The sequence below is a fragment of the Caretta caretta genome, chromosome 5 (assembly GCF_965140235.1).
Source record: "Caretta caretta isolate rCarCar2 chromosome 5, rCarCar1.hap1, whole genome shotgun sequence".
In the NCBI taxonomy this organism is placed as follows: domain Eukaryota; kingdom Metazoa; phylum Chordata; order Testudines; family Cheloniidae; genus Caretta; species Caretta caretta.
The window spans coordinates 79,440,141-79,453,361 of NC_134210.1; the positions used below are offsets into that span (position 1 = coordinate 79,440,141).

Sequence of the window (13,221 nt, forward strand, 5' to 3'; positions counted from 1 at the left end):
CAGGTAGGAACTGGTGTAAAAAAACATCCCAAACTAACTTTTTTCCCAAAGAGCAGAATTGTGTAGCCTTAGTTTTAAAATGAATTTTCCTTTTAAAATATGCCTGAAACTCTTAAGTCCAGTACAAGGTGAATATGGGCTGAGGTTATTTCTGTGTTCAAAATGTAATAATTGCTGAGGTAGTGTAATCACAATAAACCTTTATAGTGTCTTCTGCATGATTGGTGATTTTGGAGCACTAATTATATGGTACTCCAGATTAAGGAAAAATATAAATCTGATACTATTTGGTTCATTTATGGATTTTTTGAGTAAATTGCCACATCCATAAACATTGCCACTTTATGAATTATTTATAAAATAATGAGTTTAAGGTATTTCTATATTAATTTCATTCAACCTCTGAAGTGATTGTGATTTGGCAATTTAGTTTTGCCATATTGATTTGCTAATTCCTCTGAGTCTTACAACAGCTTCACTTAAAGCTATGTAGAAAGCTTTAAGAACCATTTTCAAATACCTTGTTTTAGAAGTTCTGAAAGAGTCCTACTTCTGGTAAAGCCCTAGTGTATGTTATTACAATGTGCAAGACAGAATTATAATTACTTGATCACTTGAAGCAATGAAAAGGAAGTAGTGTGTTAACATATAATAAACTAACAAAAGGCAGGAAATTCAAAGTTAAGGCCAAAACTCTAACTCTCACTGTTGTTGGGTATAGATACTGTGTAACAGGGTGGCACTCACCTCTCGCAAGTGCCCTCTTGTCCGAGTGCACGTGCCTGTACTTTCTCTCTGGCTTGCAGTGGAATCTTCAGCAACTCTTCCCTTTGGGCAGAGTCTCTCACAGTCTGTATGTGAGATAAAAATCAAACCCCTTCCAGGGTATAAGTCCCACAGGGAGGCCTATCTCAGCACCCTCTGTCATGTTGCTTTATTTGCAGCCCTATCTCTGCGCTCACTCCTCAATCAGTCCAGCAGGGCCTATCACAGTACCCTGGTTCGATGGTCTCTCAGCCCCTTCTGGGATCTCTCGAATTGTCCTTGCTCTGGTATAGAGTGGTGCCCCAGGGCTCCCTCGTTGGAGGCAATGTCTTCGCCCTCTCGGGGTTGCTCAGGCCCAAGCTGTCCAGCTGGACCACTATGGTTCATTTCCTCTTCCAGGGATGCATCAAAGTCCAGGCCACTTGGTCGGGGGGGCCCTGGGCCTGTCCTACCGAGACACTAAAGATAGCAACCAGCCACCATGTCCCTTCAACTAAGCTGAGTCGCTGCTACAATTCCCTGGGCCACTTCCCCGTGGCCCCAGCACGTTCTTCACTCTTACCTCAGGGTCTGGTCCTTGTTGAATCCCAGCGGCCAGCCCAGAGCTCCTTCTCGGCCTCTACTCCCCACCCCCCAATCTCTGCTAGTACTGCTCTGTCCTAGGTCCTGTAGCTCCCTCAGCCAGTCAGGCACACCACCCACATTCCTCCGGCAAAGAACTGAACTCTGCTCTGCACTTCAGCTCCTTTTATATGGTCTTGCTAAACCCGGATTAGCTGCTCCTTGCTGCCCCTCTCTGGCTGCAGCCCACGCCACCACTCTAGGCAACTTGGAGGACTCTCTCCACTGCCCTTTTCTGGGGTGGGGTATGGCAGGGCTGTGAGGCCTTCAGCAGAGGGAGTCAGGGCCTAGTCCACCTCATCACACACTGATATTCAGGAGGGGATGGTGCTCTTGGCATGAAATGAGTTTTTAACTGTTTGTGGTTTTATGCTTTAATTTTCACAAGGATGTTTTATTATGCTCTTTATGTAAGCAAAGAAAAAAATTGCAAACTTTAGTAAAAAGAAAAGGCGTACTTGTGGCACCTTAGAGACTAACCAATTTATTTGAGCATAAGCTTTCGTGAGCTACAGCTCACTTCATTGGATGCATACTGTGGAAACTGCAGAAGACATTACATACACAGAGACCATGAAACAATACCTCCTCCCACCCCACTCTCCTGCTGGTAATAGCTTATCTAAAGTGATCACTCTCCTTACAATGTGTATGATAATCAAGTTGGGCCATTTCCAGCACAAATTCAGGTTTTCTCACCCTCCACCCCCCACAAACTCACTCTCCTTCTGGTAATAGCCCATCCAAAGTCACCACTCTCCCTACAATGTGCATGATAATCAAGGTGGGCCATTTCCAGCACAAATCCAGGTTTTCTCACACCCCCCCCCCCCCGCTGGAAATGGCCCACCTTGATTATCATACACATTGTAAGGAGAGTGGTCAGTTTGGATGAGCTATTGCCAGCAGGAGAGTAAGTTTATGTGTGTGTGTGTGTGTGGGGGGGGTGTGTGTGTGTGTGAGAGAACCTAGATTTGTGCTGGAAATGGCCCACCTTGATTTTCATATACATTGTAAGGAGAAAAAAGAAAAGGAGTACTTGTGGCACCTTAGAGACTAACCAATTTATTTGAGCATGCATCTGAAGTGAGCTGTGCATCTGATGAAGTGAGCTACAGCTCACTTCATCAGATGCATGCTCAAATAAATTGGTTAGTCTCTAAGGTGCCACAAGTACTCCTTTTCTTTTTGCGAATACAGACTAACACGGCTGTTACTTGCAAACTTTAGTGTTTTTAAACGTTACATACATTATTGCACAACTGGTTAAATGAATTACTTATTTTAACCTTCTGAAACATCAGGTATTTGCACTCTCCTGCAAGCTGCCTGTGGTTGACAGTAGCAGAAAGTGCTTTTACACCCACAGTCTCCTGACCTTAGGGATTCACGAATTTTTCATAGTGTGGACCACGTCTTAATAGGTTCTCATGAGCAATCTCTTTTTCTGTTCAGAAATATATCATTACCTTCCTTCCCATTTAGGATCCCCCCACATCCCTGTATAAATTGCTGGAGTTCTTGTATGGGGAAAAAACTGGGTAAACATTTCATGTAGCTTTACTTTTCTGTAAACACCGGCCTTATCTATGCAGAATTTTTTCTATAACCTAAGGTGTGAATTAAACAGATTGTTTCACTGGTAAGCCCAAAGATAGACATGCTCTTCTTCTGTCTCTTTTTTTTTTTTTTTCCCCCAAGTTAGTTTGTTACTTGGGAAGGGTTTAAATTTAAAATTGAAAAAAGCCACTCTTTAAATCTGAATGTGTGTTTACTTGGGGGATTATGTTGGTATAGCTGGTTCTTTGTACACAAAGCCTCCGTTTAAGATCTGAACATAATCCTGGGGAATTCTGAGGGGAGACTGGGTGAGGAAAGTGGTCAGTGGAAGCATGTGACTAAAAGAACCAGGCAGAGGAAAAGATGGGCTAGTGAAGGAGAAATAGAGCTCAGGAATAGGTTTGCAGAGTTGAAAAATGAAGAAGGGGCTCAGCAGGTAGTCACTGAAGGTGGAAGGGCAAGGAAGAAGAGAAGAGCAGCTAGTCCTATAGGAAAAGCGGAAGAGTAAATGGAGACTACACCAAACATGAGCCCCAGGAGGATACAGGATGGGTTGAAGAGGATTACAAGGGAGAATAGGAAAGGAAAGAACTTGCGGCCAGAGGGAACAGGGGATAGACTGGAGAATAGCACCGTCACCAGGAAAAGGCAGGTCTACATGATCAGGGACTTTTTACTGAGAAGAATAGACAGGCCTGTAACCAGAGCTGATCCAGAGCATAGAAGGGTATGCTGTCTTCCAGGGGCTAAGATACAGGATGTAGACCTGAGGTTGAAAAGGATCCTAAAGGGAGCAGGAAAGAATCCCCTAATTATCCTTCATGTGGGAACAAATGATACAGCTAGATTCTCGCTGGAAAGTGTTAAGGGAGACTATGCTAGGCTGGGGAAGACGCTTAAGGAAATCAAGTTTCAGGTGATCTTTAGTGGGATTCTGCCTGTTCCTAGAGAAGAGCAACAAAGGTGTGACAAGATTATGACCATCAACAGATGGCTTAGGCAGTGGTGCTATAAGGAGGGCTTTGGGATGTATGGCCACTGGGAGGCATTCATGGACAGAGGACATTTCTCTCAGGATGGACCTCATCTGAGTAGGGAAGGATATAGACTTCTAGGATGGAGGCTGGCACAACTGATTAAGAGAGCTTTAAACTAGGAATTTGGGGGAGATGGTTGGGAGATGTCCAGGTAATCTCCACGCCAGATTTTAGCATTGAGAGGGAAGAAAACGAAGTAAGAAAGGATACAGCCGTGGGTAGGAGAATGTATATAAGGAGGACGGGCAGTGTGGATACCAGTCTAATAGGTTATACTGGCTGTAGAATGACCGTGCCTAATAGGGTACAGAATGTGAGTGAGGCCAAACAGCAAAAATTAAGATGTTTGTACACCAACGCGAGGAGCCTAGGTAACAAAATGGAGGAACTAGAGCTACTGGTGCAGGAAGTGAAACCAGATATTAGAGGGATAACAGAAACATGGTGGAATAGTAGTCATGACTGCACTACGGGTATTGAAGGGTATGTGCTGTTTAGGAAAGACCAAAATAAAGGTAAAGGTGGTGGAGCAGCATTGTATATCAATGATGAGGTAGAACATAAAGAAATAAGCGATGGAATGGATAAGACGGAGTCCATCTCGGCAAAAATTACATTGGGGAAGAAAACTACTAGAGGCTCCCCTGGGATAGTGCTTGGGGTGTGCTACACACTGCCAGGATCTAATTTGGATGTGGATAGAGACCTTTTTAATGTTTTTAATGAAGTAAATAGTAATGGAAACTGCATGATCATGGGAGACTAACTTCCCAGATATAGACTGGAGGACGAGTGCTAGCAATAATAATAGGGCTCGGCTTTTCCTAGACACGATAGCTGATGGATTCCTTCATCAAGTAGTTGCTGAACTGGACTAGAGGGGATGCCATTTTAGATTTGGTTTTGGTGAGTAGTGAGGACCTCATAGAAGAAATGGTTGTAGGGGATAATCTTGATTCAAGCGATCAAGAGTTAATTCAGTTCAAACTGAACGGAAGGATTAACAAAAATAAATCTGCAACTAGGGTTTTTGATTTCAAAAGGGCTGACTTTCAAAAATTAAGGAAATTAGTTAGGAGAGTGGATTGGACTGAAGAATTTATGGATCTAAAGGTAGAGGAGGCCTGGGATTACTTTAAGCCAAAGCTGCAGAAGCTATCGCAAGCCTGAATCCCAAGAAAGGGGAAAAAATTCATAGGCAGGAGTTGTAGACCAAGCTGGATTAGCAAGCATCTCACAGAGGTGATTAAGGAAAAGCAGAAAGCATACAGGGAGTGGAAGATGGGAGGGATCAGCAAGGAAAGCTACCTTATTGAGGTCAGAACATGTAGGGACAAAGTGAGACAGGCTAAAAGTCAAGTAGAGTTGGATCTTGCCAAGGGAATTAAAACAAATAGTAAAAGGTTCTATAGCCATATAAATAAGAAGAAAACAAAGAAAGAAGTGGGACTGCTAAACACTGAGGATGGAGTGGAGGTCAAGGATAATCTAGGCATGCCCAATATCTAAACTAATACTTTGCCTCAGTCTTCAATGAGGCTAAAGAGGATCTTAGGGATAATGGTAGCATGACAAACGGGAAAGAGGTTATGGAGGTAGATATTAACATATCTGAGGTAGAAACGAAATTCAAACAGCTTAATGGGACTAAATCGGGGGGCCCAGATAATCTTCATCCAAGAATATTAAAGGAATTGGCACGAGAAATTGCAAGCCCATTAGCAAGAATTTTTAATGAATCTGTAAACTCAGGGGTGGTACCGTATGATTGGAGAATTGCTAACATAGTTCCTGTTTTTAAGAAAGAGGAAAAAAAGTGATCCGGGTAATTATAGGCCTGTTAGTTTGACATCTGTAATATGCACTTGGAAAAAATTTGAAGGAGAAGGTAGTTAAGGACATTGAAGTCAATGGTAAATGGGACAAAATACAACATGGTTTTACAAAAGGTAGATCGTGCCAAACCAACCTGATCTCCTTCTTTGAGAAAGTAACAGATTTTTTAGACAAAGGAAAAGCAGTGGATCTAATGTACCTAGATTTCAGTAAGGCGTTTGATACCGTGCCACATGGAGAATTATTAGTTTAAATTGGAAAAGATGGGGATCAATAGGAAAATTGAAAGGTTGATAAGGAATTGGTTAAAGGGGAGTCTACAACGGGTCCTACTGAAACGTGTACTGTCCGGCTGGAGGGAGGTTACCAGTGGAGTTCCTCAAGGATCGGTTTTGGGACCTATCTTATTTAATCTTTTTATTACTGACCTCGGCACAAAAAGTGGGAGTGCGCTAATAAAGTTTGCGGATGATACAAAGTTGGGAGGTATGGCCAATTTAGAGGAGGACAGGGATATCCAACAGGAGGATCTGGATGACCTTGTAAACTGGAGTAATAATAATAGGATGAAATTTAATAGTGAGAAGTGTAAGGTCATGCATTTAGGGATTAATAACAAGAATTTTAGTTATAAACTGGGGACGCATCAATTAGAAGTAACGGAGGAGGAGAAGGACCTTGGAGTATTGGTTGATCATAGGATGACTATGAGCCGCCAATGTGATATGGCTGTGAAAAAAGCCAATGTGGTCTTGGGATGCATCAGGAGAGATATTTCCAGTAGAGACAAGGAGGTTTTAGTACCGTTATACAAGGCATTGGTGAGACCTCACCTGGAATACTGTGTGCAGTTCTGGTCTCCCATGTTTAAGAAGGACGAATTCAAACTGGAACAGGTACAGAGAAGGGCTACTAGGATGATCCGAGGAATGGATAACTTGTCTTATGAAAGGAGACTCAAGGAGCTTGGCTTGTTTAGCCTAACTAAAAGAAGGTTGAGGGGAGATATGATTGCTCTCTGTAAATATATCAGAGGGATAAATACCGGAGAGGGAGAGGAATCATTTAAGCTCAGTACCAATGTGGACACAAGAACAAATGGGCATAAACTGGTCATTGGGAAGTTTAGACTTGAAATTAGACGAAGGTTTCTAACCATCAGAGGAGTGAAGTTTTGGAATAGCCTTCCAAGGGAAGCAGTGGAGGCAAAAGATCTATCTGGCTTTAAGATTAAACTTGATAAGTTTATGGAGGAGATGGTATGATGGGATAACATGGTTTTGGTAATTAAATATTCACGGTAAATAGGCCCAATGGCCTGTGATAGGATGTTAGATGGGGTGGAATCTGAGTTACTCAGGAAAGAATTTTCTGTAGTATCTGGCTGATGAATCTTGCCCATATGCTCAGGGTTTAGCTGATCGCCATATTTTGGGGTCGGGAAGGAATTTTCCTCCAGGGCAGATTGGAAGAGGCCCTGGAGATTTTTCGCCTTGCTCTGTAGCATGGGGCACGGATCACTTGCTGGAGGATTCTCTGCTCCTTGAAATCTTTAAACCACGATTTGAGGACTTCAATAGCTCAAACATAGGTGAGAGGTTTTTTTGAGGAGTGGTGGGTGAAATTCTGTGGCCTGCATTGTGCAGGCGGTCAGACTAGATGATCATAATGGTCCCTTCTGACCTAAATATCTATGAATAACTAACATCGCATGACCAGTCAGTTCTCCATTGACCACAGTTTGGGAACATCGGAACTGTGCACTCCGTATCTTGTTAACATTTTTATTCATTTACTTTTATTTTATTATCTTGCCCTCTCTGGAAGCACATTTCCTTTGTTGCCCTGCCACATGTCATGTTTCAGACTCTCCCACTCCTTTCATTATCTTCTCTTTTGCTCCCACAAATTCACCCACTCTGCATGTTAAACCACCAACCAAATAAGCTTCCCCCCAAACCTTTATTCATAAACATCTATTACAGTTCATAACAAACATTCTAAAAAAAAATAGACCCATCAACATAAATGCACAACTACCTAAAGCAACCATGTCCAGTCTTGCCGAAGTTCCCCACACTCAGTAGTTTTTCCTTTGCCATGCTGTATCTAAGCATACACTGTAAGCTATTTATGGCAGGGATTGTTTTGTCTGAAGAGCCAATGGAGCAATTTATATAATAAAGTAATAGTAGGATATGTGACTTGTGACAGGGTCGGGCCAGATGGCTACAGGAGAGTAATTGAAGGCAGATATATTAGCCCCAGGTTAAGTAGGTCCCTTTTCCCTGGCCAAACTGAGGGCTGCCGTGAAGCTCCAAGGTGAGCAAATCCACCAATAAGCACAAGACCCACCAAGGTAGAGGAGGAACTTTGTCACAGACTTTATAGACAATTAGTCTGATACAGTATGGCAGATCCTCTGATTAGATCATATGCAAGACAATTTTTTTTAAAAAAACTGAAGTTACACTAGTAGAAGAAAATTGCTACTCAATGCTCCACCAATCTGAAAATAATAATTCTTTCCGTCACTAAATGATCAGATTGATAAAATGTTTGAGAGGAAGTTCCTGCTATTTTGTCGTCAGTAGCCTTGAATCAGCTTATTCAGTCTCCATTGAACCTCTGCAAGATATGATTTCCCAAGGGGAATGAAGAGGAAACAAAAGTGCTGTGGTGTAGTCTATCCCAGAAGTTGGAAGAACCCTTTGGATCCAGGAGGCAGACAGGACATTTAAGTTTTTAGAGATGAGATTATCAGTTATTGCTGCCCAGAATGATGATATACTGAAATACTTGCAGAGATAACCTGGATTAGTTTTTATTTTATATTTGTAAATACAGACAAAGTTAACAGGCTGGTATGGTTCCTGGAATGAGCGGTCAACAAGAAACAATACTCATGTGATGACCCCTGTCTCCAATGGGAATCTGCTCCCTGAAATCATCCTGTAGTCAGACTGGTGCATTGTTAGAGTATACAAAAGAGACTGAAGGAGTACAGTGTAGCAGCTCTGCAATAAGTAAAAGTTACCATTGGACTGTGAGGCTGTAGTGGAGCTAAAAATTGTCGAAATGAAGTGATTTGCAGCCGTGTACTTTGACGTTGTCATAGGACAACGTTTACATAGACCCTTGGTCTTTGCCCTTAGGACTAGGGTGAGCAACTGTCTTCTGCAATGCTTAAATTCTTTTATCAAATTGTTATAGAAGGAAATGAATAAGCCAATGATCTCTTGTTTCCTGGTGTGCTTTGAGTATACAAATTAACATGCAATAAAAACACAGCACTCAAATATTTGTGACAAGTGTATCTGTTTAACATAAGAGAGTCTCTCTCATCATAACCTATATGAGCATCTCACAGAAGCTGTTCATATTCAAACAGCATTCCTTTGAGGTAAGGAACAGTTCCTGTTTCTCAGGTAGGGAACTGAGACAGAGATTAAAGTTTTTGTAATAAGCATGCGGCAGAGCCAAGAGTTCAGCCTAATCTTAACCACCAGACTATCCTTCAGAGGAAGAACCATTCTCATCTAGGGAAAACAAGGGACACTTTCCTTTGCATGGAAACTTGAATATAATTTAAAAAATCCTGGCCCTGCATGGATGTAAAACTGACTCTGGAGAAAGCCTTCACAAAAAACTAATGATCTAAGGAATGCTGTAAGGCTTGTGAGGCAACTTTTCACATGGAAAATAACGAAGTCTTGTGCTTATATAGTTGAAGAAGATCACTATGCCTCTTTTGAGAGAGCACAGTATGCTGTCTAGATCCCTCAGCATTTGAACATCAAGAAAAAGGTAGGGTAGTGGTAGATACTTCAGAGCACACTCCGGTAAATCTCTGGGACTATAGTTCTAGCTCTTGGCACAGGATGTCTTTAACAGCTCATAAAACAAATTATATTTTTCTGCTTTTAAATCTGACGCTTGATTTCTTACTTAAGCATTCTTGTATATAGTCTTTGTTCTTTATTGCTTTTAGACTTGCTTTATTTGCTTTTGGGCAAATTTTATTAAGATGGAGTTTAGATAGTAAAGAAAAACCTTCTTTACAATATTTAAATTCAAGTTCAAGGACAAGGTGAGTTTATCTTTAAGTATGCTCTTGTATCTTGCTAGAGATATCTATTACAGCCAACTGTGTGTGTTCTCAATATTGTTACCTATGGAAACAAAATACACTCTGTAGATAATTCTGCATTGTCCTCTCTCACTGGAACCATTTGTTATGTGAAATGAACTACAGTCGGAATTGCATTTAGTGTATGAAGCAGAGATTGTTGAACATTGTTCATCAGATACGTTATCCAACTTTTTTCCAGTATTAAAGCAAGTCTTCAACTGGTAGAATATTACGCTACGCATTATTTGGTGGATAACTAATCCCTCAATTCATTCATCAGATAATGGTGAAAAATGCACTAAAGCTGGATAACATGGCCATTGGAGACTTCCTCTTGGCTAAGGGAATTTTCAGCTGGTATAGAGCGTTCAGATTGGTTTGCTTGGCTGCTTTGCACTTGGTCAATGCATTCCATTCTGGTGGTTTCCCACAACTGTTCTACCCCAGCAGTTCTCCACCACTGACTTGGAACACTCCCATTTATTTTGAGACCAATCTCTAAATGCTCTCTGTAGTCTAAGTAGGTATGTACCCTTCATTTAAGTGAATTCCCTTTTCCCATGAAAATGCAGTTCTGTACTGAGTGTTTGAGCAGATCAGACACACATACCTCCTTACCCTTATAAGAGGAAGATATCACATAACAGTTCATGGGACAGTAATATTGCATTATATGATACTAGTTACAGCATAATTGCGTAGTTTAGAAAAACTTTTATTACCACAGCAAATTTCAACTATATTATTTAATTTTGTGTATTTGTGATCCTAAATTTTAATCCCATGCATTTGGGAGAAAGCAGTATTCTGTACAACTGGATTAAAGACTGATATATTGTACGTTAGTCAGTGATACTCCAGTTTAGCCAAGTTTTCGAACTAGTTTAACTAGATATGCCAGTTACGTAACGGTGATCAAGTGATATGCTTTATTGGAAGGCTCTGAATAACCCATAATTGAAAGATGACTTCTAAAGGATCACAGCTATTATCAGTTTCTTGTGCTTTACACAACTTTTTTTTTATAGAACAGCATTTTCACTTACATTGAGTTTATATTAAATGTGTTACTATCCCAGATCTACAAAGTCAGCTGGTTAGCACCCCCTGTATTTAGATTGCTGAACCCTTACAAGGGTAAAGGATTCTTGGTACCTTTTCTTTGAGAAACTCTCATTCTTTCATTGTTTGCTGGAGATCTTAGATGCTCAAAGGGAGGAGTGTCCTTGAACGAGGGAAATGCTTTTTTTGTCATGAAATTTCCTTTCAGCTCTTGCTGAGATATAAACTGTTAAAAAAACAAAATTCACCATTCCCTTGCTTTCATGTGTTCCTCAGGAAAATTTTGACAGCTTGCCAAAATAACTGAACATGCAAAAGGGCTAAGAAGCTGCTGCTGCAGCAGCACATGCTGTACTGGGAACACCGGGGAGCTGCCAGAGCAGTTGTATGGATGGACAGGGGTGGAGAAGAAAGCCAAGCTGGGCTCCCCACTCCCTGGGCAGAGCCCCTGGCACTAGTGGCCTATGCTGCCCCTGGGGGACTCGGCCTGGGTATGTTCTTACCAAATTTCCAGGGAGGAAGTGGCAGAAGAAGGAAAGAGAAGCCAAAGTGTAGTCATTCTAGGCTACTCCTGGATCCAGCAGTCCCATCCCATCTCCCTCTTCCGCCTGCCCCCCCCCCCCCCCCCCGCCGCACTGGGATAACAGCCTTGCCTACTGTCAGTTATTGTAGTTGGTCCTGTAGCTCAAGAGTTAGTAGTCTGTGCTGTAATGGTGAAGGTTCAGGCTTCATTACCCACTGATACATAATGAGGGGTTGGTGCACTCAGTAGAACTTTATTTAAAAAAAAATAAACCTCTCAACAGGCAGACAAACCAAACAAAAACTATGGTAAAATGTTTAGTTTGCAGAATCAGGCACTCAAAAGGTTGGAAATGCCAGATTTATAGTTAACCTCTACATCTTAATTGTACCCCCTTGTGCGTGTGACTAATTACCTGATCACATACTTAATTACATGATCACATACTTTTTTCCCACATGATTCCTGTCTCCTTCAATACACAGAGGTCAGAATGAAGATTTCATGGGCAACTGTAAATCTGGCATTTTCTAACTTTCAAGTGCTTGCCTTCGCAACCCAAATAATCCTGTTTTGACCGTTTTTTTTTTTTTTTTTTTTTACCATCTAATATAGAATTAGTTTGGGATGGGGACTGGTTAACCTTCTGTAATCTGTTAACACCAGTTCGTTTCACCATGTACATTTTCACTAAGTATTGGCAGTGTAAAACTTCTTTTTTTTTTTTTTTTGGTAAAGACATCTTCGCTATATATTGATTATTAGAGCAATGGATAGTAAATAATGCAAAAACTGTAATTGAGATAAACTGTCTTATTTTAAAGGTTAAATCCTTTCTGTTTACTTTTTTTTTTTTTAAATCAGGAGCCAATGAAGTCCAGAGCACCACAGCTACATTTGGAATACAGATTCTACAAGCAATTAGGATCTGGAGGTAAACATACGTACAGTGTATCAGACTGTAAAATAATGTGAAAACTGACAATGGATTAAACATGAGTTGACTGATCTTGGGGTGTAACTGTCCTTTAACATCTTTTTAAATCAGCAGGTAGCCATAGCAGCAAAACAAAAAATAGACTGAAAGCCATTCGGTTTCCTATATAACTTTATTGCTGGAATATTTTCATGTCGGTACTGGCTTATTCACTCTGATGGAAATATATTCTGTAGTATATTTATACACTGTTTTTGCAATTGTGCGTGTATGTATTTAACTTCGATTTATTGTAAACTGATAGTTTTTTACCTATTGAAAAATATAGCTTCCAAGTACTCAAACCTTAGACGTTATAGAAGTTGTGGGTGTGAATTGGTGTGCTAAGGGCTTGTCTGTACAAACACTTAAGGTATGTCTATACTACCCCGAGCGCTCTCCCGTCGACTCCTGTACTCCACTGGCACAAGAGGCACAGGCGGAGTTGACGGGGGAGAGGCAGCAGTCGACTCACTGCCGTGAAGACGCTGTGGTGAGTAGATCTAAGTACGTCTACTTCAGCTACGTTATTCACATAGCTGAAGTTGTGTAATGTAGGTTGATTTCCCCCCAGTGTAGACCAGGCTATAGTTGTGGCAAGCTCGTGTGTGCTGCTCACCAAGTATCCATGTAGAGCCTTCTGATGCACACTAAAATTCCGTAGTACTGTAATCTACCCTTTCTGAAATGGGAGCACGTTAAAGCGTAC

The 13,221-nt window shown here is 41.2% G+C and overlaps 1 protein-coding gene across 6 annotated transcripts in view; it reads left to right on the forward strand.

Moving 5' to 3' along the window:
- CSNK1G3 (casein kinase 1 gamma 3) overlaps nt 1-13,221 on the forward strand; it is a 162,035-nt gene that overhangs the window by 43,606 nt on the left and 105,208 nt on the right. For all 6 annotated transcript variants that reach the window (XM_048849392.2, XM_048849394.2, XM_048849389.2 and 3 more), the window contains one exon: nt 12,401-12,470. In XM_048849392.2, coding sequence (XP_048705349.1) covers nt 12,401-12,470 — 70 coding nt within the window. The remainder of the gene's footprint in view (nt 1-12,400; nt 12,471-13,221) is intronic.